This window comes from Panthera onca, chromosome A3 (assembly GCF_046562875.1).
Source record: "Panthera onca isolate mPanOnc1 chromosome A3, mPanOnc1 haplotype 2, whole genome shotgun sequence".
NCBI lineage: Eukaryota > Metazoa > Chordata > Mammalia > Carnivora > Felidae > Panthera > Panthera onca.
Window position 1 is genome coordinate 29,699,422 of NC_138341.1, and position 27,615 is coordinate 29,727,036.

Consider the following 27,615-nt stretch of genomic DNA (forward strand, 5'->3'; position numbering starts at 1 on the left):
CTGGTTTAATCCTTCACCTCTTCTGTTTGAGGCTGTGTTTCTCTCTCTGACTTTTGGTGAATGCTTCTGTTTCTTCTTCCCCAGGGATGTCAACAAAAGCCATACCCTGATTTGCTTAGTTTTCTTTTAAAATTGTTCACAGATTTCTTTTTACAAGTTTATGACAACATGTCTTTCTCAGGCATGATTACTCATACCCTACAATCCCAAGCCACCTGAGGGAGTGGCAAGTCCTGGGTCACTTCTGCACACTCCTGAGCTTACAAGGAGGCCCTATTCTGTTGAGTCATTCTCCCACCTCCTAACCACAGACTTCTGTTTGACTGTCAGTGAGACCTCCGTGGCTGTGTACTTAACACTGTATTTTACTCTGCCGTGTGCCTGCCTGTATCCCCCGAAGGCAGGGACAGGGCCTGGCACCTTACGGGTAGTTAATGTCTCATGATTGTTGAGAGTAAATTCAATGAAGTCACTCATGATATACTAAGAAAAATTGGACTTTAATTTGTAGTCCTTGTGAATCCCCTACAGGCTTGTAAGCAGCAGGGTTCAGAATAGGATGTAATAAGGGGATACTCTACACAGATTCCTCCTCGGAAAGCATCCGTGAGTATGAAACACATTCAGAATTTGGAAATACTTGAGGGTTGTGATTATGAATATTAATTTTCATTGACCTGGTAAGGAGAGAAGTATGTAATTATTGGAGATTTCTAGATGATACAAAACAGGACAGTAACTCCTACTGAATAGAGAGCTGTTCATCCTCTGCAAGGCAGAGGCACACTGGGTTTAGGATTTCTTGACCTGTCTTTGATTTTACTTGTGCCTAATTTCGTCCAGGTGTACCCTTTTGGCTCTGGTCATATTTCATTTCGGTGTTATTGCCGCCCGTTTTTCAAAAACAAAGGCAAAAATCGTACTTGCTGTATGCAGTTGGAAGAAACGCTGGCGCAGGTCCTCCAGAAACCAAAGAGAGACATTATTAGCAATATCCAGACCAGTAGCTGACTGGCTCAGATTCTTCCTCCCATGACCATTGCTGATTAATGGGAGAATCTGTTCTGTAGTTGCAAAGCCTCTTTCCTGAGCCCAGTCTGTCCTGGCTTCAGAACATGGCCAGCTGCACAGCTGAAGCCACTGCCAGGGCTCTGTTTCTGATTCCACCCTCAGCAAGTCAGATGCGGTGGTCAGAAAGCAAAGAGGTGGGGAGAGCGTCCAGATCCATTCAGATGTTTCGATTGAGAGCAGAGACAGCACACCCGCCAGTCAGAAGCCCTTCACTCACTCACGTTGGACACCACGTCCCCTTCAGGAGTATGCTGTTCGCCTGGGTAGATGTTGCAATTTTTCCTTCATTCTTTCGTTCTTGATTTCTGTCCAGGCCCCTTAGCTCCTGTGTCTGTAGTGATTAATTTGCTCTGGAACTTTTCCTGACATTCTTTTCTTCACCCCTCCTCTCTCTCTCCTATCATCTCTTCCTGTACACCTCTTCTGATTTCTGTTTGCCTTCTGTCATCCCAACACCGCATTTCCCCCCTTTCCACTGGAATAGCCTTGTGTGTTGGCCTGTTTCCAGCAATATTAATGCACCTCACTTTTTAAAAAAATTTGTTTTTAACGTTTATTTATTTTTGAGACAGAGACAGAGCATGAATGGGGGAGGATCAGAGAGAGAAGGAGACACAGAATCTGAAACAGGCTCCAGGCTCTGAGCTGTCAGCACAGAGCCCGATGTGGGGCTCGAACTCACGGACCGCGAGATCATGACCTGAGCCACAGTCGGACGCTCAACCTACTGAGCCACCCAGGCGCCCCACACCTCATTTTTTTAAACCAACCTAATATATTTACGCACTTAACAAACTCAGGTGCACTTTATGGCAGCGTCGTAGCCTGAAATAACAAAATCCTGTTGTAGCAGACCACATATTTAACTTACTTTTCTTTCTTATTTTCCTTATTCTAGACTCTGTTTCATTTCAGGAGCCTATTATGTGAGTAAGAGTTTAGGATCCTTGTAGGGTCTTCAGAGGTAAAGAGCTATCTCCACTGTATCTACAGTACCTTAAAAACAATAATAGGAAAATGCAGAAAAAAATTTGTAACAGTTCAACTCTTAGCTAAGATTTTAATGTGGTAAACATTCACATATATTATAATGAATAATGTCTAGTCCTAGCGCAAGATATTTCCAGTTTTCTGGGGGGGACAGACATGAACACAGTTTACTAGAATAGGAATAGGAACTAGAATGAAATAAGTACTTTCAATAATTCAGAGGTACAAGAAGTCTCTGAGAGCACTGAGAAAGAAGTGATATTCTGACCGGAAAAATCAGGGATAATTTTCCTTCCCAGAGAAGGTGACAGGTTTATTTTAACCTTGAAGGATGGACAGGATTTCAGCAGGTGGAGAAGGAGAAGGACAAAGGAGGTGGTAGTGGGGGTGGAAAAGCGCCATGTGCAGGGGGAGGGGTGCACCGATTCCAGCACAGCTTGGAGCAGCGTGCGTGTTGCACACGAGTGTGTGGCGGCTCTTGTTCTGCCATGTCCGGCCTCCCTTCGCTGCGCAGTGCAGAGTGGGAAAGCTGCTGAGGCAAGGAATCAGCCCCAGAAATGAGGTAGAATTGCCTTCACTCAATAGGAAATCACATCTCGGACACTGCAACTGTGTTGGTAGAATTAAGAGAACCTAGGTCTGTCTTGATGGAAGTTTTGTTTTCTGTTGGGTTTCCATGTCTGTTGTGACCTTGGGTGTTGGGTTTCCATTTCTCTTGTGACCTTGAGTCAGTCATGTAACCTCTCGGAGCCTTCTTTGCCTCATCTGTTGAAACAAGGTGGTGACCCTGGACTGTGTCCTTGGCCGCTGTGCCATTTGAAGTTGGATTCACATCCAGTCTCCGTCCCTTCTGTCACCTCTGCTCCCCCACACTTCCCTTCCTCTCTCCTGCTGTAATTCTTAACTTGATTCATCCTGAGGCTGTCCCTGTCATAAACATAAGTGGATGTTGCTAATTCAACACTAACATATTTAAAGAAATTTTCTTATGGTTCAGCAAAAAGCTAAGGCTTCATGTCCAAAATGAAGGTATCCCAAAGTTGAAAACGAAGGTTCTGGTCATCCATACAGTTGTTAACCATTTGGATGACATGGTAATTTTGTCGAGGGAGGACTTAATGCTGCAACATTAAGAGGTATACATACTTTTGTCGGGTTCATCAAATAGTGTCCTTTTGGTTCACATTTGGTCCCTCTTGGAAAAGTTAAGATTGCCATCGGGACGAGCGCATGGTTCAGTAAAAATAACAAGCTCCTTGAAGTATGTATGTTAATATTGTAGTTTCCTATTTGCATTATTAATAAGCGTATGTTGTGTTGCCACTTGAAATGGATTCACTGGCATCCCAGAATAGGTAGTTTTGATAGTGGTTAAGGCTGTACCAGGCCATTCACATTCCACATTCCTTGTAATGTGCCAAGTGCTTGGTGCACATACCTTATTTATCACTTTGAAGAGACAGAATGCGCTGACTTTGAGGAGGTCTTATGCCAGAGGAATCAGCTTTTTTAACAACGCTTTCCATATCCCTGAAGGTTAAGTTAGAATCTGAGCATCCAGTTCCATTTTTCTTTTCTTTGGACCCAATTTTTGAAAGATGAGAAACGCACGAGTAAATAAATAGAAGAAGGACTTGTGGAGATACTCTGTGGTAGTGCTCTGTGCGGCACATCTAAAGTACCTGCAGTCACGTACAGCGGTCCTGGTCAGTGGTGAGTTGGAGGAACCATGGTGGCTCCTACGTAATTGTAATTGATACCGGTGTGATGGCCTTAGAGCCCAGTGAGGTGATGGATTTCTTTGTTCTCCTGACCTACCACTTTAAAATCCTGTTTGGTTCTCTGCTTATTTTAAAAGCTTCACTCAACTTCCAGCTCTTATTTCCTCTTAGTCTTATTATTTCCTACCTTTGCGTTTGCTTGAGCCTTAATTCACATGCAGTCTTACTCTCTCCAACTTCCTGCCCTCTTTCTTCTTCTCCTCTCTTGTCTTTCAGATCCTCCCTGGTTAAAATGTTCTCTTGCACATCTGCAAACTATAGTAGTTTGATTCATTTGCTTAAAAACAGATCTCTTATTCCTGAGAATTGGGATTCTATGGGAAAATATGATGTAATAGTAACTAACATTTAGAGCATGCTTACCATGTACCAGATGTCACCCCAGGCACTTTATATGGATTATTTTATTTAATACTCCTAAGAAGCTCATGAAGTAAATTAAGGGGGTGAAGTAACTTGCCCAGGGTCACACAGCCAGGTAGAGCCAAGACTGGAACCCACACGGTCTCATTCTGCATCCCATAATCTCAGCCAACTCTTGTTACTTTATTTCCTCAGCCGTTGAGCCCATCAAGGTTTAATGATCACCAGTGAGGTCACAACATCTTGCTAGACACACAGACACTAAAACTGTAGCAAAGACCCCTTCCTCTTGCAGTACTGGACCCCAAGTGTAATTTGGGAGGCCTGTGTGGGTACTTCCGTTATACCTACGTATGACAGTGCATCTTTCCCAAAGTCAAGGAAGTCTTCACCTTTGTGAAGCTGAGGTTTGAATGAGTTAAAAGGAGAAAAGAGAAAGCATCAAAACATGAGAGAGGAGAGCATGGGACTCATGAGGGAGCAGTGAATCTCACTGTGACCGGAGCAAGCATGGGTCCTAGAATGGTGGAGAACGGGGGTCACGGGGTGGCGATGAGGCATGGCATTGGTGATACCCAGATGCCAGGGGGTTCGAGTGCCATGGTAAAGAGTTTGGATTCTCGTCTTCAGTCATTAGGAAGCTGGTGTAACCATACCATGTTTTCCTTCTTGAATCTCTCCTGCGGTGTTGCCTCATTACGTGAAAGCCACTGGAGATGCTGGGAGCTCCTTAGCATCAGTAGCTCAGATCAGCTTAGAGGGCAGTTTATTGCTGTGGCGTTGTAAAGGCTAGTGTTTTCATAACAATCTTTTGATCCTTGGTCCTGCATAAGTACTATGAAATTAAAGCTAAAGCTATAAGCAGAAACTTAATGTCAGTACTTACATTCTTAACTTGTAAGATTAATACAGAGATGTTTCCAAAGAAGTTTTTATGTAAGATTAAATGTGTGGCTTTTATGCAATTCTGGTTTGTTTCTCCTAATTAAACTTACTTTTTTTTTTTTTTTTGAGAAATTGGACATTTAAGTGATGCTCTGAAGAAGCATTTGGATATTGTTGAAGAGCGGTGATCAGTGTTGTTTAAAATGTTTATTTACTTCTGTTAATTACTGTTTAAAATTAACCTTCAAAAGCAAGCAGCATCTTTCTCGATGGCATTTTTTTTTCAAAAAATTTTTATGAGTCATTTTTCTAGTGTTAACAAGATGACTAGATACGGACCCAATTATTTTTTTGATGTTAAGCCCATTCTTTCCTACTTTCAGTCAGAAAAATAATTAGTAACTTAGGAGTATTTCAGTCAGGTTGCATAATCTATTGCCCTAGCCTATTCACAGAAAGGGAATTACCAAACTGGCAAAAATCATAGAATGAAATAGAGTAGACCTGAGATTGAGATTCTTAGGTGGGGACTATTTAAAACAAAATCAAATGAATGTTAAAATCTAGATGTTCTCCTTTCCACCATTATTCTGGCAGTCTGTCTTGTCCCAGTGAGGCTGCCTGAATACGAAGGATGGATGTTTTTCATGTTCCTTTTTTCTTCTGTCCCTGCCTCCCTCCCCTTCCCCTTCCCTTTCCCTTTCCCTTTCCCTTTCCCTTTCCCTTTCCCTTTCCCTTTCCCTTTCCCTTTCCCTTTCCCTTTCCTCCCTCCCTCCCTCCCTCCCTCCCTTCCTTCCTCCCTCCCTCCCTCCTTCCCTTCCTCCCTCCTCTGTCCTTTTTTGGGGTTTTGTTTGTTCGTTTGTTTTTAATTGCTTTCAGTGTGTGTAGCACTTTTTTTTTTTTTTTTTTTGAATGCCAATGGTAATGGCAAACTCTCATTTTTTTTTTCAACGTTTTTTATTTTTTTTTATTTTTGGGACAGAGAGAGACAGAGCATGAACGGGGGAGGGGCAGAGAGAGAAGGAGACACAGAATCGGAAACAGGCTCCAGGCTCCGAGCCATCAGCCCAGAGCCTGATGCGGGGCTCGAACTCACGGACCGCGAGATCGTGACCTGGCTGAAGTCGGACGCCCAACCGACTGCGCCACCCAGGCGCCCCAAAACTCTCATTTTTTGAAGCAGGGTTTTCTTTTGGAAAATAGCCAAAAGGCATATGGAGTCCTAGCTGATTAATAAAATAGGTGAGCACTTTGGGGGATTCTGTTTTTGCTAAAGTATAAGCTAGAACTCTTAGGCAGTGAGGCTGATTTTAATGTGTATCTCATGAACTGCTTTAAAAGAAAACGTCAAAAGGCACGTTATAGAAACATGTTGAGAAATGGCAGAATTGGAATAACTATATAACTTCCTAAGGTGACTTCACAAAACAACATGATTTGAATGTAATAAGTTCTGTCATTTTGTTTCTTGGGGGCTTTGTCCCTTTATTTCACTATCGTGTTTTATACACTCTAAATATAGTTCATATTTTTTAATTCATGAAGAACTGTAGGATACATGAGTAGCTCTCAGTTTTCAATTCAAACATTAGTTAATATGTTACTGTATACGTGGAGGTATAGGAATTAACAAAGTTTCCAGTAAATAGAAGGTGGCAGGGTAAACTTTTTTCCATGCGTAAATGAATGGTTTTAAGTGCCCTTTGAAATTCTGAATATCTAAAAGGCTGTTGGATTCTGGTAACTATACGGTCTGAGAAGCTTTGCTCTCAGGAACTGCCAGAGTTTATTCTGTTTGCTACTTACCTCTCTTCTGATTCACCCTTAAGTAGCAGTTTACTCATGTGGAAAGGGGTAAGCTCAGTTCCTGAGGCTATTATAATACCAAAGGTTTGGTTTGTTAGTGACATTACCTACGATATGATACCCAAGACAAAATATTTTAAATGAGTTAGTATAAGTCAGCTTCATGAACTAAATTATCTACTGCTTCTCTCTTGGTTCCTCCCCCCAAAATTAAGGATGCCATTTTTATTCCTGTGATTTTCTCCCTGCATCTCCCGAGATGTTCTTTTTGATACTTTGGAAATGGCTGTTCTTGCCAGGATCTGCCTGTTACTGTTGTGAGTCAGTGATGGGGCTCAGACAAAAATTTGGTCCCTTGATGCTTGTCCATTATGTCTTTCTTTGTCATATTTTCTCAGCTGCCTTCAATATGTCCTCCCCAAGGACTAGCTGCAGAAATACTGCAATGCAGGGCGCCTGGGTGGCTCAGTCCATTGAGTGCCCAGCTCTTGATTTCAGCTCAGGTCATGATCTCATGGTCATGGGGTCAAGCCCCGCATTGGGCTTTGCTCTTTGTCTGCCCCTCTCCCCACTCGCACACACAGGCTCTCTCTCTCACTCTCTCTAAAATAAAAAAACGGGGCGCCTGGGTGGCGCAGTCGGTTAAGCGTCCGACTTCAGCCAGGTCACGATCTCGCGGTCCGTGAGTTCGAGCCCCGCGTCAGGCTCTGGGCTGATGGCTCGGAGCCTGGAGCCTGTTTCCGATTCTGTGTCTCCCTCTCTCTCTCTGCCCCTCCCCCGTTCATGCTCTGTCTCTCTCTGTCCCAAAAATAAATAAAAAAACGTTGAAAAAAAAAAAAAAATTTAAAATAAAAAAACAAGAAAAATCCTGTAATACATTATCCAATATAAGCCTTTTTTAAAAATTTTCTTGCAAAAGAGCATTTGAGCCTATAAATAACATATATTATGGAAACAATATTTAGAGCACTGGGTAAGAAAGGAATTAATTCCATGCTAGAGTATTTTACAACTTTGATGATGGGATTTCTTAATTGTCTAATCAGAGATTCTTGCATACTTTAGAATTCATCTCAATACACTATAGCCCTTTAAAAATTACAAATAAATTTAGGTACTTTTTTTTCAGAACTGATTTTGAGAGTTTCATTGTACTGTATAAGGTCTGGTATCACACTGGAGTCCTAAGCCAGTCAGTCAAGACTTCTTAAACCACGTGCCCACTTAAGGCTTTTGGTAGAGCATATTTTTAATTCTTTAAAATAATTACCTTGCTGTTCTGGAGACCTTTGAAAAGTCCATAAAGTTAATTACACCATGAGATACACCCTCTGCCCAGCTGCTTAAGCACTGTATCAGCTTTACAGGATGTATCAGTGTGATTGCAATACAGTATTATAGTAATACACCGTTCATTGTGTGTAGGCATTTCTAAAGTAAGATAATAGTGATAATTACGTGGTTATTAAAAAGTTCAGGACCTTTTGGGGCGCCTATGTGGCTCAGTCGGTTGAGCGTCCAACTTTTGCCCAGGTCATGATCTCGTTGGTTCCTGGGTTCGAGTCCCACGTTGGGCTCAATGCAGACAGCTCAGAGCCGTGAGTCTGCTTTGGATTCTGTGTCTCCCTTGCTTTCTGCCCCTCCCCCGTTGGCGTGCATGTGCACACACTCTTTCTCTCAAAAATAAATAAATATTTTTTAAAAAGTTCAGGACCTTTTGCTGTTTTGTAGTTAAGATAGGCTTTGGGAATTTGGTACATTTTTGCATTTACTTTGGGTTGGGGCTACCTGACAGTTGCTCTTTATTATTTAGTCTGTTGCTTTTATATCATTGGATTCTTTGACTTGACATTGTAAATTTGGTTTCTGTGACTTGTGAAAAGATCTCAGAACCTCTTGTAACTCTTCTGAAGTTAGCAGCGAGTGGGAACTGAGAGCTAACAAGACCGGCTTACTTATGTGCCAGGTATTAGTGTGACATATATTACCTCAACCTCTCAACAAGCTAGTGAGGTGGAGACTTTTATTATCCTCATTTTACAGATGAGGAAACTGATCTAGGAGAGGTTACCAGGGACATACACTAGAGTGAGTGGTAGAACTTAGATAGGTAAGTGGGTAGGTAAGTGGATAGATAGGCAGACAGGAAGAGGTAGAAACATTAAGAGTAGTAAGGGAATATTATTACTGAGAGATGTAATAGTTCACTGGCTGCCAACTCTGTTGTAGGCATTATGCTAGGTATTAGAGAAACAAAGAAGCACCAGACTCTAGCCCAACCTTCATGGAAGGCACACTTGGTCATGGAATGCCAAAATGTAAGTAATTAGTGATGCAGTGTGAACATTTTTATAAAATTGATACATTGGGGCACCTGGGTGGCTCAGTCGGTTAAACTTGCAAAGAATTCTTGGTCTCCGCTCAGGTCACGATCTCACGGTCTCATGAGTTCAAGCCCCGTGTCGGGCTCTGCACTGGCAGCACAGAGCCTGCTTGGGATTCTCTCCCTCTGTCTCTGCCCCTCCTCCTCTCACGCTGTCTTTGTCTCTCTCAAAATAAATAAATAAACTTAAAAAAATATTTTTTTTAAATTAAAAAAAAAGATGTATGCATGAAGTCTGTAACAGTAGACTAAAGGAAGGAGTCAGACTTGTGGCGGAGACCGAGGGGAAAGGGTATTTCGCCGGGGGAGGTGACGTTGAACACAGCCAGAATGCTCTTAGAGGACAAAGACCATACGTTTCGAACTTTGTGTCTCCGGATTCCTAGGAAAGTGTCAGGAGGTAATGAGTGCTCAGGAAATGTTGGACAGATAGATGGTGGCAGTGTGGCCAGCTAGGTATATGTGGCAAAAGAGAATTGGAGGAAATGCTTCTCCCTCCCCACCTCTACCCCTCCCCATTGAAAGCGTGGAGGCAAGTAGGGACGCAGTGTGCTCTTCAGAGGTAGCACTGTGGGTGTGTCATTGAAAAGTGGCTTGTTGGGAGTGTGACTGCCATGCTGCATCACACATCACTCTCCTTTCACTTGGACCCATATCCCCTGCCAGGAGTAGTCCCTGCTCCCCATCTCCTCACTACACCTGCTTTAAATCCTACCCACATTTCAAGACCTTGATAAGGACAACAATCTTCCGTGAAGCTTTCCCAGCAACTGCCTTGCAGGTACCCTCTCCTTTCTCTGTATTGGTCTCCGATTTCTTATTTTGAAAAGACCCTCAGAAATCCTCTGCTAACCTTCCCTTTGATAAAGAGGAATTGGAAGCTCAAAGGGTTAAAGAATTGTATGGTTCACACAAGCAGTTAGACTGAGTCTACCCCAGAGCCTGATCCTTGTTGATTGGTGCTCCGCTTTCTCCTAAACTCGGTAGTAAGTTTGTGGAGGTGAGGAACCGTGTGTTACACTTAGTATGAAACATTTGTAGATGGAAGAATGGATAGAATACCACTTTGGCTCTCTGACAACAGTAAAGATAATGTGGTTCCCAACTTATAAAACAGTATGTAGACGATTAAACAGAGTAAGGCCTCAACCGTTAGATGTGTTTGTTCAGAAAGAGTACCAGAAGAGCAACTAGGGGACAGTTTTCATGTTAATTTCACCAGGAATGTTGTGAAAGATGGCTGTTAGATTCATTTCTTAAAGCTCACTTGAACAACTCAGTCAGCTTGATATATTTCTGACAGTTTAGATTGTTTATTTCTAAGTTTTGATTAGAAATTAGTCTGTTTTCCAATATAAAAAAATCATTTTCTTAATTTAATAATTTTTGCCTCACAGTGACATAATTAAGGACGGAGATTAGATCCCACAGTGCCCTTGTCATTGCTACATGAGAAAACCTCCTCTGACTCAAAAGGAGGCTTACCAGCAACAAAGCCCGTTGTCCCCAACATCCTCATTGGGGATTTAGAGGAGGTGGAGCCTTCTGCATGCATTCTTAAGTGGGCAGTGGGTAGAAGAGTTAGGTATGAGGTTATTGCTAAACAGGAACAGCCATGATTTATGCAAGATTCATTACACAGAAACCAACACAGTAGACCCTTGTGATTCATTGATTTAACCTTCACATATTCAGTTATTCATGAAACAGTGACCCAGAAGATCCGTGATGTGTAGTAATTTGTCATTTGATCAGGTGTACTCTGAAGTACCTGTGCAGGAGCAAGTTGTTTAGCTGGTAATAAGCCAACTGCCCAGTTATTTTTAGCTCATTATCACATATGTAAGAAGTCATGCACTGGGCAGAACTTTTTTGTTTCTAAAAGAAAGCCAGGAGGAAAAAGAGTAAAGTGAAGTCCTAGAAAGTAATGGTTCCTTACCAGAAAACAGAAATCTGGGACAAATTAGAAAGCTGGTGTGCTGTATTTGGCAGTAGAGTGAATCCCTGAAATGCTTGGTACAAAAACAAGGAAGAGCAATTCCTAGAAATGCCTCAGCAAGTGTACTGATCAGTGTAATGTTGCACTTTCCGGGGCAACTGTAATCTGTGGCATCATGCACCAATTAGTGTGTACAAAGACCTCAGGAATTACCTCTTGTGGAAAGCCTGAGTCTACTATATTTCCATTCCTCAATCCCCATCTTTTTTTAATGGGAGGCCCGGTAATGATATGTTGACTGAATAGCCTTCTTAGATTACACCATTAATCTTGCAGGTGTTGAGATGTTTCCGATCTCCTGTTGTTTAAGCCTTTTAGATGGGGTAAAACTAGCATAGATCAGTAGCCACTTATATCAAACACTGTTTTTTAAAAAAGTATTTGGCTGGGGCGCCTGGGTGGCGCAGTCGGTTGGGCGTCCGACTTCAGCCAGGTCACGATCTCGCGGTCTGTGAGTTCGAGCCCCGCGTCAGGCTCTGGGCTGATGGCTCGGAGCCTGGAGCCTGTTTCCGATTCTGTGTCTCCCTCTCTCTCTGCCCCTCCCCCGTTCATGCTCTGTCTCTCTCTCTGTCCCAAAAATAAATAAAAAACGTTGAAAAAATTAAAAAAAAAAAAAAAAAAAGTATTTGGCTGATCAAATTCTGTTAGCCTCCTAGGAGGAAATCCTCTTGAATAGGGAAGATAATGAAAAAGTGGTATCTCCAAGGATAACTAGAAATTGGGACAATAGTCACCCTAGATCCGAGAGTTCTGAGACTGGGCAATATGTCAGCGAGTTAGGGTGGCTTCTTAATCTGTTGTTAAAAAATACTTAGAGGGGTGTCTGGGTGGTTCAGTCAGTTAAGTGCATGACTCTTGATTTCGGCTCAGGTCATAATCTTACGGTTTGTGAGATTGAGCCCCATGTCAGACTCTGTGCTGACAATGCAGAGCCTGCTTGGAATTCTCTCTCTCTCTCAAAATAGATAAATACTTTAAAAAATCATTGTCAGTTTCAAAGAAATACTCTATTAAAAAATACTTAGAATAAGTGTACTCTTAATCTTCTTTATCTGTTTCACCCATCCCCCTTCCATCCACTGCCCGTCTGGCAACCAACAGTTCTCTATTTAAGAGTCTGTTTTTTTGTTCATTTTGTTTCTTAACAACAACACCACAAAACGCCTAAGAATAGAAATTCACATACAGCCAACTGATAAGCTCCTGAATCACTAGAGAAAACCTGGGGATTACTGCTTCCTCTAGTTTATACCTGATCTCCTAGGAAGTTCCCTTTCTCCCTGCTGAGGCAAGTTTTTATATTCTCAGTTATAACATGTACAAAGGATAGTATTAACATAAACCCCAAATTGTAAGAAGTGGCTTTTCTGAGCATAAGGATAGCTATGATTTCACAGCAGGAAAATAGTAAGAAGAGGGAGAGAAGATGGGACAAGGAATAGGGAAGGCTGGCTTTCTCATTTGCTGGGCAAGGGATCCACAATGCCTTGAAAAGACAGGGCCAGCAGAAGCCTACGCTCGTCTTGGGACAGAGTCTGAATATCAGAGGTCACACATATCCGTAGGATTTCAGCCATCACCAGCTGCAGGTATCCAGATAAGTCAAGTCTACCACAAAACCAGGGAGAAGAGCAAAGAAACACATGCTTAAAATGTGAGGAAACCGTGGCAGCACGGAGGGATTTTGCAGACGGAAGGGCTTTTCAGAACTTAATTTCTGTGTTACAGACACTATGCCAAGCCGAGATCATGAAAGCAGATTCTCAGCTTCCACATCAGGCTTTTTCCCGTCTTTAATGCTGAGAGATGCTGTGTGGTATTTATTGCCAGTTCCTCTTGTCTTAGAGTTTCTACGTTTCTGTGGCTGGGCTTCGTTTTCTGAATGGACTGGGGGAAATTGCCAAGAGGTCTAAACTTCCTGGAGATTGGGTTGTTCCAGAGGAGCCCTGTGGTGTGCCACATGGGAGCTGTCTCCTTCCAGGTCTCCAGTCCCAAGTCCCCTGGTGTGCACGTAGATCCCATCTTGGCAGTCATGCCACCCTCCCGCCCCCAGCATATTTGTTATCCATGTCTCAGAGAACAAGACTCTGCCTGTGTGGATGAGTAGCTTATCAGCACCTAAGTGGTGGACAGCACCACAGCCACCTTATGGCCAGAGGTTGCTCTTCTGACCCTTCTTAGCCACTCCACTTATAAAGGGTTACTTTTGGCTTGGTTTGTATACTTAACTGATTTCATAATAAAGGAGCTTTGTAATCAAAATTTTAAGCTAGATTCTAAGCAATTTTAAGTATTGCAGAAAAGATGAGTAACTGTCAGGGAAAGATGCACACTATGGACCAAAGGACGAGAATGTTAGTATGATAACTGACTGTGTTTCTTGGTGGAAGCAATGTAGAATTCCCCAGGAGACCTGGCTTCTGGCCCTGCCTCACCATTCACTAGCCAGATGACCCTTGAGCAAGTCATTTGGCTTTGCTAGGTAGGCCACCATTTTATCCACTTACATGTAAGAATTTCTGGCTAAGAAAAATTTTCTCCTTTGACAGAGATGTAGATAGAACCATTCCCACATTTCTATGCAAGGTCAAGCATTTTATTTCCTCTACTTTCTTATAATTAAGCCTTCAAATCTTCAGTCCACCTTTTTTTCATACCTTAATTACAGGAAGGATTAGATTGATTTGTTGAAATTAGAACATTCCAAAAGAAACCTAGCTTTCTGCTTAAAGTTCGTATGCATGGAAAATCTAGGCTCACTGATGACTAGGGTATATATATGCTTGCTTTTTTAAAAACATACAACTTGTTACCATGTCTCTTACATGGCAGTTGATGATCACATATTTTTGGAGTTGATAAATAAATAATAATCTTCCAGGCCTGTTTAACACCTAGACATAGATATTTGGTAAGAAACACCTACCTGTATTGCTTTCTTTGAGTGTTTGTCAAGTGATTCTTCAGAATGTTTTATTTACTTTTATTCTTTAAAGGGCAGTACATGAAACATTTGAGTGACTCAGTCTGTTAAGCGTCCAGCTCTTGATTTCAGTTCAGGGCATGATCTCATGGTCATTGGATCAAGCCCCCATGTTGGGCTCCACAGTGAGCTTGGAGTCTGCTTAGGATTCTCAGTCTCCCTCTCGTTCTGCCCCTTCTCTGCTCATGTATGCACAGGCGCGTGCACTCTCTCTCTCTTAAATAAATAAACTTTAACAAATAAAAAAAAAATGGGCAGGATACTTCCATATTAACACAGTTTATTTCCTTAGAAAAATTATCGTAGAGGTTCCTAGTCCCTGCTTCCACGTGTCCATTCTCCTCTTCCGTAAAGTTTTGGCTACCGATATGGCCACCCAGAATAAAGACTGCATTTCCCAGACTTCCTTGCAGGTAGGTGTGGCTGTGTGACTAAGTCCGAGCCAGGTGAAGGGAGCTGAAGGGATAATGCAGCTTCTCACAGTATGCCACTTAGAGCTGTGCCCTCCCCCTTCCACTTTCTTCTCTTCCCACTGGTTGAAAGACTAGATGGACGAGGGCTATGCAGTATGTATTGAGGAGCAAATAAATGAAAGGAATTTAGGTCCCTAGTGACTTTGTGTAGAGTCTAGTCCCCATCACACATTAAGTTAAAGTTAAATTTCATAACACTCTGATTCCAAATTATCACAAATTCCCAATTATTAGAGGGTGAATTTGTGAGAGTTGGTTCATCATATACTAACTACTTTGCCCCCTTTAATTCATTCTGGTTAGACTGATTTATGGTGTCATTATGTCCTTTGCTGCATTTGAAAATATTTGGAAGTATGCTATACCCCTGAAATGTGGGAGCAGCCCCAGCTGTTCACTGGCAACAGCCCTGACCTCTCCATGCAAATCTAATATAGTGGTCTGAATGTGCGCCTGTTCTCTCCAGGAGCTCCTCTCTGAATTTTATCTCAGGTCTGAGATGGTAGCTCCCTGTGGGCTGCTATTTAGTGTAGAAGAGGACGAGTTTAGGCCTGTCAGGTCATCAGGCACGTTACTGTCCTTTTACATCGAACACCAGCTCTAGTACATTATCTACAGAGAGAGAGAAGCAGCTTTGCCTGGGAGGAGGAGAGATGATGATAGAGCTTACGAGAGTTAGAAATTTTCAAGTAGACATGGTTTAAAGCAGCAGTTCTCAAATCATGGTGCCTGGACAGCAGCATCAGTAACCTGTGAATCTGTTAGCAATGCATGTTCTGAGGCTTCAACCCAGACCAACTAAATCAGCAACTCTGGAAGCGAGGTTCACAGTCCATGCTTTAAAAAGCCGTCTAACACACTCACGTGAGAACCACTTCAAAAGAATTTTGGAAAGCCTGAGAGCGGTAGTTACAAGGGCCATTTCCCGATGGGAGTAAGAAGTCTAGAAGAACTTTGGCTAGAGGAAAACGACCAGGTGGGGAATGAATTGAAGAAGCACATTCTTCAGAGAGAGGAGTGAGAGTAAGCTGGGGTTTGCATCATGCTCCTGAGAAGGGTCTAAATACTATACTGCTGTGTTTGGTACCTGGAGCCCCTCTGGCCTCTGCTTCTTGGTTCAGGCGTTTCATCAGCCAGATGTGCAGAATTGCCTTTGTGTCACTGCAATTCTTAAATCGCTGGTATTTTGGGGTGGAAAAGGTGCTATAAACCCACACTATGATGAATAAGGATAGCGCTTCAACCACCTACCTGGCAGGTGGGCAGGTTGAACCTCACCTTGCTCTGGAGGAGGGTTTTGAGCCAGGAGCCAAACCCTTTAATGGCTATGAAGGGGGGAGGGGGGAAGTAGAATTTCCATGTAAGGGCTACCAAGAATATAAGCTATTTAATAAATTATTTTTTGAATGCCTTTTCCATTTTGGTAGTTGAAGTTTGAAAAATGTTTGGAGTACTATAATTATCATTTCTGGGAAAAAATACACATCGCAGTATTTTTGTTTTTGCTGCAGGTCAAGTTGTCGTTCCGGATGGAAAGTAAACACGTCCCTTTGCTCAGCTGCAGCTCACATATTTGTAGTCTCTGGGTGCCCTCTTGGCGGTCGTGGTAGATGAGGGTTTACGCCACGGGTACACAAAGAATACAAAGACGGCATAGAAACGTGGGGCCCTTTCAGGGGCTTGGCCCAGCACAAGGCTGATTAGGAAGGAATGGTCAGGAGGGTGGAGAGGCCTTCAGAGGAAGAGTTGTAGGAAGGGAGTGAGGCTGTTCTGAGAGACGCTGACCGCCAGAGGTGGTCTGCAAGGAAGAAGCACTTTCTTACTGGGGAGGGCCTTTAATGGTGTAGGTATAAATGTCAGGAGGCCTCTGTGTGTCTGTTTTTGGGAGGCAGTCTTTAACATTATATTCCATCTTGTCAGTTTGCTAACTTTGTGAGCCAGTCCCATCAGCACATCTTGAATGCAGAAATAGCTAGGGAAGAATCTCCAGGGAAAACTACCCTCTATAAGGCAGCTTCCTTCCTGCTCTCCAGACAGAGCAGAGACTGTTCTCTCAAAAAAGTGGCCTTTTTTTTTTTTTTTTTTTTTTAAGAAATCAATAAAGAAAGTAGTGGAAGTTGACAGAGAAGCAGCACTTGAGTCAAACTTCTAGCATGCTAAGATGACTCTGTAGGGGGCACGCTAAGAGTTGTGTGTATGTGGGGATATATGGTGTGTGTATGTGTTTCATAATCAGCTTCACCTTTGTCAATAATAGCAGACATTTAATGATCACATCTGTGTCCTAGGCGTTGTGTTGAGCATTAGGTTTAAAACAGAGAGGAGGAGTGAGCTAATATTAGTGCCTAGGATAATGCTCTGCGTGTGTATATGTATGTGTTGATGTACGTGTGCACATATATGTTTAATATGAAGTATTCTTTTATATTTATATAGCTTTTATAAATATTATATATTTATACAATAGGAGCGAATGCATACATTTTGTTTTCATCTCCAAAACAGTCTTGTAGGGTAAGCATTTTGATGCCCCATTTAACACATGAGTATACTGTACTGAGTATTGTTAAGTTAGTCTGACTCAAAGCCTAGACTTTTTGTAATAATTGATGATGGTGATAAGAGCTCTTCTCCTCTGGACACTTGGATGCGCCAGGCAAAGGGCTGCTTGCAATATATATTACCTCGCTTAACTCTTACAACAACCCCGAGGAAATTTGGACACAGAGAAGTGTCAGGAAACGTGTCCAAGATCACACAGATAGTTTCAGAGGAGCCAAGATTTGAACGTACTTTTTTCTGGCTCTCAAATCTTGGTAGTAAGCCAGTAGGTATACTGACTCCCATGTATGCAAGAGAGAGAGAAAAGTAGCTAAAAAGAAGCCTCTGTTAAATGACGAGCCACTGGTACAAACAAGTATTTTGTCTTAAGTAAAACAGATATAAAAAAAGGAGGAAGAGAAAGAAGAAATAAACGGCCAAGATAATTTTTTCAAAAATCTACTTCCATATTTTTAGCCACACGGTTTTTGTGTCCCCCATCCCCCCGCCCCCGCCGGAATGTGCAAACCCTCATGAGAACTACCAGTTGAACAGCTAAATAGCCCGCTGTTGTTCCTTTGCGGCTGCTGTTGTCAGCAAAGACTGAACAACAGCAGCGTCCTGCGGTGCCTTCCGCCCGTCCTTTTTCTATGCTGGTCTGCGCCCTCCTTATTCTTGATCTATCATTTTAATCACATAAGTACAGTCGCTTTCAGGAACTTCTGAAGACCTCCGATCAGCACATAGTATTCTTTGGAGTCCTCAAGACTTTTGAAATCCATATACCACCTCTGGGACTCGGGATTTTATTGACAGAATTGCTGACAGTGTCCTTGGTTTTCTGTTCCTTCCTTCTTTTCGTAAGATCTCATTTCTTCCACTGTACTTCTAAAACTCTACGTGGTTAACAAATACTGGGGTTTTAAAAGGAGGACTGGCTCCTCCTCTAATTCAGCAGTTACTGCTGGTCCTCCCGGAGGCCCTGCTTGCAGAGGACGGGCTCACAGAAGGCCTGGCTAAAGGATGTCCACAGAGACACCCACACGGCCAGCCCCCCATTTCCAGATGCGCCGCACCTTTCAAGTCCGGATCCTGATTTCACAAAAAGAGAGCCTGGTTTTGCAGCATCCCCTTCCTCAGTGGAGGAAAACTTGAAGTGCAGAAAGCAACCCATCCAATGTGGATCACTCAGCAAAATAGAGGCTTTGTTTGTATTCTGTAATGGACGTTGCCTTCCGCTTCAACACCACCCTGGGGAGTTCTTCATTTCTAAGGTTTATGCCTCTGTGACATTTTCAAACTGTTACGAAGATTCCTCTTAAGATGTTGCTGAACTGATTGCACAAATCTAGTTAATTTAAGTTCTCCCCATTAGTCATTTTCCCATTCTCTGGTAATTTTCCTTCCTTTTCTGGGAGCCTGTGTGTACGGCAAAAAAGGGAACCAGGTACTCAGAGAAGTTTGTTAGGCAAAATCAGTCTTTTTGAAAGAAATCTTCCATTTTCTTTGTACACTTATCCAAACCATCCTCTGAGGCTTTATTTTATTGCCGGGTTTTTAAAAATAAAATCCTTGTTACATTTTGCAAGTTTGTTACTGTGTACAAATATCTAAATTTAATTATATGAATGGCAAATCCCTCTGGGAGTAAATTGAATACGTGTTCGTGGTGTGAACTATCGGATGAAGAAATAAAACGTCCCTGGACTCAAAATTCTAATAAACTTTGGTAAACTGTGATTTAACCTTCAGTAGGATGTACGTAGGCCACATTTCGGATCTGACTCTCCCACTCCCTACCCTCTACCCCTCTCTCAGCTATTTTCATGCCTCCCAGGGAGCTCTGACCTCATCCAAGAAGACTCTAGAGAACTCATTGATTCAGAGTTCCTGAGAATTAAAGCGGGTGTATTCTTGAGCTTCTAGATTGTTCAAGCTCCCCAGCGGTTCTCGCATGCAGCCAGGGTTGAGAATCATTATTCCAGCCCTTTGGTTCTCATACCACCGCGTGCATGAGAATTCCATGGAGGGTTTGTTCAGCGAGATTGCTGGGCCGCACTCCCAGTTTCTAATTCTGTAGGCCTGATATGGGGCCTTAGAATTTGCATTTCTAGCATATTCCCAGGAGATGATGAAGCGCTTGTCCATGGCCCACTGTTTGAGAACCATACTCAAGACCACTGAATCACCTGGAGATCTTGCTGAAGTGCAGATTCAGTAGGTCTGGTCTGTACAGGTGTCTGAGTCTGTACAGCCCTAACAAGCTCCCAAGTGATGCCGATGCTGGTGGTTCAGGGAGGCCACCCTTTGAGTAGCAGAGCTCTAATGTAAAGCGTTATTTTCAATCCAATGCAGTAATATCCTACATTGAAAAGATGTGTGGGCCGGGAGAGTCCTAGAGGTACCATGGGGCTCAACATCTGGTTTGGACCATTTGGGGCAGGCAGAGATCTGGAGGGCTCAGTGCTTCTTTGGCATCTGGCCAGCTGCCGTTTGACAGGATGTTTGAATATGCCCTTCGCAAAGCTCTGTTGTCAGTAAGGAACTTCACTGTAAAGATTCCTGGTTTGCTTGGAGGAGTAACACAGTAATTCTCAGTTCTAATCACACAATAGAATCACCCAGGGAGCTATTAAAATAAATATTAATTCCCAGGCTTCTCCCCCGGCATCTAGACAGTGGTATTCTTTTTTTTTTTCCTTTTTCATCCGAAGTACAGATTTTATTATCTACAAAGAGACATTTGCATTTCTGGAAAATTTTCACTAAATGCCAATAAATTAATCTTTAATTTAGGGAATTTCAGGCATCAGTTGGAAGGGTATTTTGGTGCAGAAAAAAATTTTTTCATTATTCTTTATTTTTTTTCTTAGGAGATTGAAGTTCATTTTATTTCCTTAGAAATTAAAGCACTGAATGTTTCCATGCATATGTATGATGTGATAAAGTATGCAGGAACTCCAGAGGCCTTATCACCTGGGTGATTTTTATTTGCTTATTTTTTATAGGATTTTTCTTTGAGATATATATATATATTTTTTTTTTTTTCTTAATAGAATTTATTGTCAAGTCGGCTAATATACAGTGTGTCAAGTGTGCTCTTGGTTTTGGGGTAGATTTCCGTGGTTCATTGCTTACATACAACACCCAGCCCTCATTCCAACAAGTGCCCTTCTCAATGCCCATCACCCATTTTCCCTTCTCCCTCACCCCCATCATCAACCCTCAGATTGTTTTCTGTGTTTAAGAGTCTCTTATGGTTTGCCTCCCTCCCTCTCTAGACAGTGGTAGTCTTAAAAGCTTGGTAAGTGATTGTAATGGACAGCCAGCATGAGAAGCACTAAAGTATCTTATGTTGCAGCTTTACAGATCATTTCATTTTTTTTCTTTATATCTGGCTAATTTATATTCTGGGATGCAAACTAACTTTATTAGGTAATGAAAACAATGTAGTATGGCACTTCCAACAAACTGCCAAGAGAAGGGCATATGTAGATGCCCTCACTGTTAAATCCTAAATTCAGAGTAAAAGAAAGTGCTGGGAAAGTACAGCTGGTGTTTCCGAACAAGCCGAAATATGAAATATTTCTGGGACTGTATCAACAAGCCTAATTTTTTCCCCTCAGGGTTATGATTGTGTGGAACGAGTCTTCACCGCGAAGCTTGCCAAAAAAGGTTATGATAAAATCGTGGAATGTGAATGAAGAGAATTCACAGTGTAACTTTAAAGGAGTCAGTCTCTAAATTTAAAAATATAGGGATGACGTGGCTTACGTTTGTAATAGAAGTTTTCAGAACAAAATAATACTGGATAAAAAAACAAACCAAAACAAAACCTCTACCTTTTACCATGTGATGTCTGTAGGAGCAAATGAGTTTGGGAGGCTGGCCAGCCAGAAAGTGTTGAGGACAGTACCAAAGACCCTGCACCTACCTCTTTCTTTATCTTTGCCAGTTAATTTTGCATTCTGTGTGTGAGTGAAACCGTAGCCATTGACGAAATATACAAATACCAGGAAAGCCAATGTGGAAAGTTCAAGTTCCTTTTGCTTTTGGTATTGTGGACCAGTGAGAAGATCGTCGGCTTTGGAAGCTGTGCCACTTGCTTTGTGACCTTAGCCAAGTTTCTTAACCTCTCTGTGCCTAGTTCCTCATCTACCAAGTAGAAAGGAAAATGTCCTCTTTTCCCAATGGAGGAGAAAAGGAGAGGCATGGTGCGTTATGCATAGAAGGTACCCCACTGATAAAGATTGCCTTCATTTCCCTAGCACAGTCGTGAGAACTGAATCCTTAATGGGAAACAGTATATGTCAAAATATTTTTCTTGTAAGTCTTTATTGGTATTTTCTAGCTGGGAGTTACACGAGTTTAGATTTCTTCTTCATAACTGTGAGGTATACTTTTCTTTTTGGAGGGTAGGCTTGCTCTTCCTTAGCACCTTCATCCTTGCTGGTCCCTCCATCTGAGACATCCTGCCCTGCTGTTTGCGTGCCTTCTCCTATCGTTCATTCAGGTCTCTGTGCAGGTGCCCTCACCCAGTGGGTACACCCACGTTGCTGATTCTACTTCAGGGCATTTGTCGCCCCCCAGGCACCATGGTGTGTAGCTCTTTGTTTATTGTCTCACTCCAGAATTCTGAATCCAGGAGGGCAAGGACTTTGTTTTATTCCTTTTATGCTCTAAATTCTGTGCCCAGAACCTCCGGCACATGGAAGTCGTTCAGTAAGTGTTTGTCGGATGAATCAGAGAAGGATTAGAGAAGATTTCTCCAACTTCACCTCACCTATACCACCTCAAGTGGCATAGCCTCCAAAACCAGATCTCCTCTCATGAGGAGATTTGCCTGCCAGGACGGACAGGTGGCCCCTGTGATGGCTTCAGTAATGCCACAACTACTCTAGGACTTGAGATTATAAGGGAGGGGGGACTACCAGAGTGAGGTGGAAGTCCCAGAATCTTCCCCTCTTTGCTCCCTGCTCCACCTGCTAAATTCTGTGATATCAAGTCCAGTCCACACCTGGGGGTCTCTTGAAATGTCTCTGTGGTTGGAACTCCCGAGGATTGTGTCTCATGACCGTGTGCTGCCTGTGTGCATTTGTGTTGTGTGTGAGAATCAGGATAGATTTCAGGAAAATGACTGAGCACCCAGCAGCGTTGATTTTGTAGTTAGTTACTGGTCTAAATTTCAGTAGTCCATTTCATGCTGCCTGTTTTCCATTAACAAGTGTGCAGCATTTTAAGTGACCATCTCCAGAGATTTTGAAAGAGGAAGAAAGTTTTCATGTCAGATGTGTGAGACTCTGCAGAAAATCAGATATAGTGAGAATCTGGCAATATCATTTTCTCTTCTCTTTTTTCCCTTCCCATCTAGTAGTTTTCGTTTCAGCTTTGGTTTTATTTAAATCTGTGTTTAAGTAGAAAACTCTCGAGTGCAATTGCTACTTGTAGATCATGATTGCACTTTCCCTGTTGACATAGGAACCTGGAGAAAATCTACAACTGGCCAGCATGTGGTCACACGGGTTAAAGTGACTTAGATTGAGACGCACTTTTCATTATTGTAAAATCGTTCTAATACTGGGTGACCCTGTCAATATTTTAAGGGCTAACCTCTTACAAGAAGATAATTAATATGATGAAAGAAGCTTATTTTCTCTCCATAACCTCCTCTGTTACAAGTGATTCTGTCACTTTAATCTTTCTGTATCTGGGGCAGTTTTTGTTCTTTTTTTTTTTTTTTTTTTAAGATGCCAGTTGCAAAGTGTTGCCAAGGCAACCAGACTGAAACCTTGTTAATTAACTTAACTATTATATATAGATTTGTTAGACACTGTAGGGAAAGAGTCAGAAGAGGCTTCTTTTCAAATGGATGAAATTTAAAATTCAGAGGTAATATCAGAAAAACCTTCTAAATGAATGGGAAATACAGGTGTGGCTATAGTTTTCTCCTTATTTTTTTCATGGAAGAGAGATGGAATGGAGACGTAGATGAATAAATGAAATCTCTTAGAAGAATTAATTTAGAAATGGGCTGGAAAAGAAAGTATCAGAAAGACACTTCCTGATGCCATGGTAACCATGGTTGGGTACCCAGGTGATGACTGATTGGAGGAAGGTGCTAGTGAGTAAGGGTACTGGATAATCCATCAAGACCTGAATAGAGGGTTAAAAGAAGAGAAAAGCTAAGAATGTTAGCAATTACAAGATGAAAAGAAAGATACAAATCTTAGAAATCTAGATTCTTTAAAAGCATCATTTTACAACTTGCCAAGTCAGTATCATAGGCTTGAATCTTATGCCTACCAGTCATGGAGTTAAGAACACAAGCTTAAAAAATTAAAAAACTGATAGCAATACAAGAAGTTGCTGGTTCATAGTGGACGATTTTAATAGATCCTTCTTGGAAATTAGTTAAAAAATGTGAGCTAGAAGTGGTCTGAATGTCATAATTAAGCCTGATTGGATAGATTTGCAAGTTTACATCTAGTAAAGAGAAAATACATGTTTTTTTTCAAATAGCCATGTATTTTAAAGATGACCTTAGGCCATATTTATACACATATTTGCCAACTCTCTCTCTCTCTCTCTCTTTCTCTCTTTCTCTCTCTCTCTCTCTGTCTCTGTCTCTCAAGAAATGAACAGAAGTAGAAAATAGTACCGAAGTAGTACAGCCTACATTCTCTGGCAAGAGAATAAAACAATACAGTTAATCTAAGAAAACAATGATGATTTTAAATCTGCTAATTGATTATATAATAAATTACAGGGAAAGCCAATATGGTCATCTTGAGAAAAGTTGAAAAAGTACTTAATAAGATTTAAAAACCCTCATTTTTAACATTCCTAAATCCCTTTGGATAGTGGTTCAAACAGTGTCTGTGATAACCTACATTTTGTATTACAAAGGCATTTGTATTACAAGGGCAGTTCTCTTTTTTTTTTTTTTTTTAAGTTTATTTATTTTGAGAGAGAGCAGGGGAGGGGCAGAGAGAAAGGAGAGAGAGAGAATCCCAAGCAGGCTCTGCACTGTCAATGCAGAACCTGACGTTGGGCTCAAACCCACAAACTGTGAGATCATGATCTGAACCAAAGTCAAGAGTTGGACGACTGAGCCACCCAGGCGCCCCACAAAGGCAGTTTCTCAGAAGTAAATAAATCTCTCAAGGCTTGAACTGCAAAGCACATAAGTAGGTGACAACATTGAGACTGTGAAGCATAAAGAGCAGAATAACCAGGAAGATCTAATATGTTGGGTTATAATGAAAGCGTGTTTTATTGAAGCATATATTTGGAAAGTCTGATTGTATGTACCAAGTATTTCTCAGGAGAAGAATGGAATAGAATGTGACACAGAATAAGTTCATCGCAGCACATTAACAGGAGGAATGAAGTGTTATTGCAGTTAAAGTCACAGAGCTCGTGGTATGATTGGACACAGTGTGTTTGTGTTTGCCTGAGAAGTCATCCACGGGACGTACTTAACCAACTCCATCTCCATCAATCCCCATGCTGTCAGGATTCACTTTCTCCTCCCAGCTTAATGATTTGTTTTGTCCACACTGATGGGTAGTCAAGACTGGAGTTCCTCTTGTGTTCTCTTCTCCGGGCAGTTGCTTGGGGTTACCATAGGAAAATAGGATATATGCATTCTCCATCAGCCTACTGCAGCCACACTGGCCTCCCCACCCCTCCTGGGACATTCAGGATGGTATTAGCTGTTCCTGCCACTGGAATGCTCTTCTCCTAGATATCTCCATGGCCCGCTCTCTCCCTCCTTTAAGTCTTGGTTCAAACATTGGTTTCTCAGTGATGCCTGTTCTGACCAGATTATAACCGCCGCCCCCCCAATCACTCTGATTCCCCCTTGCTCTGTTCCATTTTTTTCTCCATAGCACTTAGCACCCTCCACTACGACACACTTTGCTTATTTATGATGTTTAGTGTTTATTTTTTGTCACCCTCTGCTGTGCTGTAAACTATATGAGGGCAGGAATCTATGCCTGTTCTCCTTACAGCTCAGCTCAAGCTGCTAGAACAGCAGGTGCTCTGTAAATATTTTTTAATGAATTTACTACACCTGTGAGTAGGAAGGCTCTTTCATGGGGCATTATGATTAAACAGGAAGTAGCCAAGGAAGATGGTCAGTGAAATGAAAGATACAGCCATCAAGGTAGGAGTGACCTGAGGAGCACTTGGTTTTGGAAATAGAGCTGCTTGTGTAACACGAAGAGATGAACGATCTGGAAGTGAGGACACCTGGATTCTTGTTTTACTTTTACCGCTGACCACATGTGCATCAGTTGAACTTAATTTTTAGTTGAGAAGACTAAACTAGGTGACCTGGATCTGACCGTGCTTTGTGATTCTGGATGGGTTTTACTGTAGAAAACACGGAGCTAATGATAATGTACCCCAATACCACATGGCATCATTTTCACCCAACATTTTCTGAATTCCGTCCCCCCTCCATCCCCCCTTCCTCCCCTCGCCCAAGAGATCACGGGGCTATGATGATGTGCCTTGGGTTTGTTTCAGCCTTTTCCTGAAGGACATAATGTTGGTGTAGGTTTCTTAAAAGTTTAAACCCAGAGACTCAGCTGTGGACTGGGGTTCCAGAAGCTAGGGCTTTGTTCGATTTAGTTTTCTTTTCTTTTAAAATGGAGGCACAGCAGTGGTCAGTACATAATGCCTGAAGAAGGAGAGAGGAGCATTTGATCTCTGCTAGAGATAGACACGCCGGATGGTGTTTAGGGAAATTACATGGCAGTTTAGCTCCTTCTCCATCTTGTGAAGCTTCCATGTCATAGAATCCTATGGTCTTAAATAAGTTCATCTCTTCAAAATTCAGGGCTCAGAGAGAGAGTTCTTTCGTGTTGATAATCACATACCTTTGTGTCCAGTCCCTGAAGTAGCCAGGATTTGTTTGTGGGTCTATTTTGGGGTTTTAAACATATGCTGTTTTCGAAGAGCAGGCCTTAAAACTCCTTTTAAGTTCAAAGGTCTTTCGGTCAGTAAGTGATGAAGTCCTCTTCCCAGATCGTGCACCCCACGTAAGCACCTTCCCATGCCACTGTTGATTTTGGTTGGCACACGGAACGTGGATTTTTCAGCACAAGTGAGCAGGGAGGTGGAGAAGGCCACCATGCTCCCCCTGCCGTGTCATGAGCAGATCTCAGGGGAGATTTTCATGGCCGGCTGAGCGGAGTGTGACAGTTTCACTGGTTTCTTTCTCTCCCCTCCTCTTCGGTCCATGAATAGATCCTCAGGACTGCCCCTGAGTCTGACAACAGTGCCCCACACTGCCCCCCGGGCACGTGCTAAATTCTTTCTCTCCCATTTAGAAGAGAAGCCAGATTGCTCCAAGGCCCGCTGTGAAGTCCAGTTCTCTCCACGTTGTCCTGAAGATTCCGTTCTGATCGAGGGCTATGCTCCCCCCGGGGAGTGCTGCCCCTTACCCAGCCGCTGCGTGTGCGACCCTGCGGGCTGTCTGCGCAAAGTCTGCCAGCCGGGATACCTGAACATACTAGTGTCCAAGGCCTCAGGGAAGCCGGGAGAGTGTTGTGACCTGTATGAGTGCAAACCAGGTACGCGCGGGCGTCGCATCGGCGGCCTCGCTTCTCTGCAGCCCAGGGTCGCAGGCCCCTCTGCTGCCACCGCTGCCGGCCTCCCGGGGAAGATGGGCTTTGTTGCCAGCAACCTGCACGCCTGCCACTCTCACTGCTGACCTCCTAGTCAGAGGGGCAGGGTGACAACTCGCTGGTGCACACGCACCTGCCGATAGGGACCATCTTTTTTCTTCTCTCTCTTTTCCTTCAAAGTCTGCTTGACGTGGGAAGTGGGGTGAGAATTTATGATGCTGTAGCTCTGTGCTCCGTTCCCCCAGAGAAGAAGGTCAGAGCCTTCCTTGGTAGACCTATCGCTTTATCACCTTTAAAAACAGCCATCATATGTAAACAGAAAGATGCATATGTAAATATGCATCCAACCACCAGATGCGTTAGAACGAAAATCTCAGCCCTAGTCTTTCTCCTTGCCGGTTCCCTGCCATCCGTCTGCTGGCTTTAGAGCATGTGCTAGGTCTCAGACTGTTTGCTCACCTTCTTTGCTGCATTTGATTTGTTGTCCTGTCCCAGCTACTTATTGCTTCGCAGTATTTCTAACATCCTTGTTCTTGTGCATTTCTAATACACTCTGTGAACAGGTCTAAACTATAGTGATTTCTTCTTTGCAAGTCTCTAACCATTGGTCAGACTTTTTTTTTTTTTTTTTTTTGGTCTTAACTGCTGGATAAAAGCCTCAAGCAAAACAATCCCTTGTCCATCTCTTGCAGTGTTGTGCCA

General features: G+C 42.5%; 1 protein-coding gene across 3 annotated transcripts in view; it reads left to right on the plus strand.

Annotated features, from left to right (window-relative positions):
* Positions 1-27,615, plus strand: part of CRIM1 (cysteine rich transmembrane BMP regulator 1) — a 189,419-nt gene that overhangs the window by 59,682 nt on the left and 102,122 nt on the right. For all 3 annotated transcript variants that reach the window (XM_060652408.3, XM_060652438.3, XM_060652428.3), the window contains exon 3: positions 26,617-26,859. In XM_060652408.3, coding sequence (XP_060508391.2) covers positions 26,617-26,859 — 243 coding nt within the window. The remainder of the gene's footprint in view (positions 1-26,616; positions 26,860-27,615) is intronic.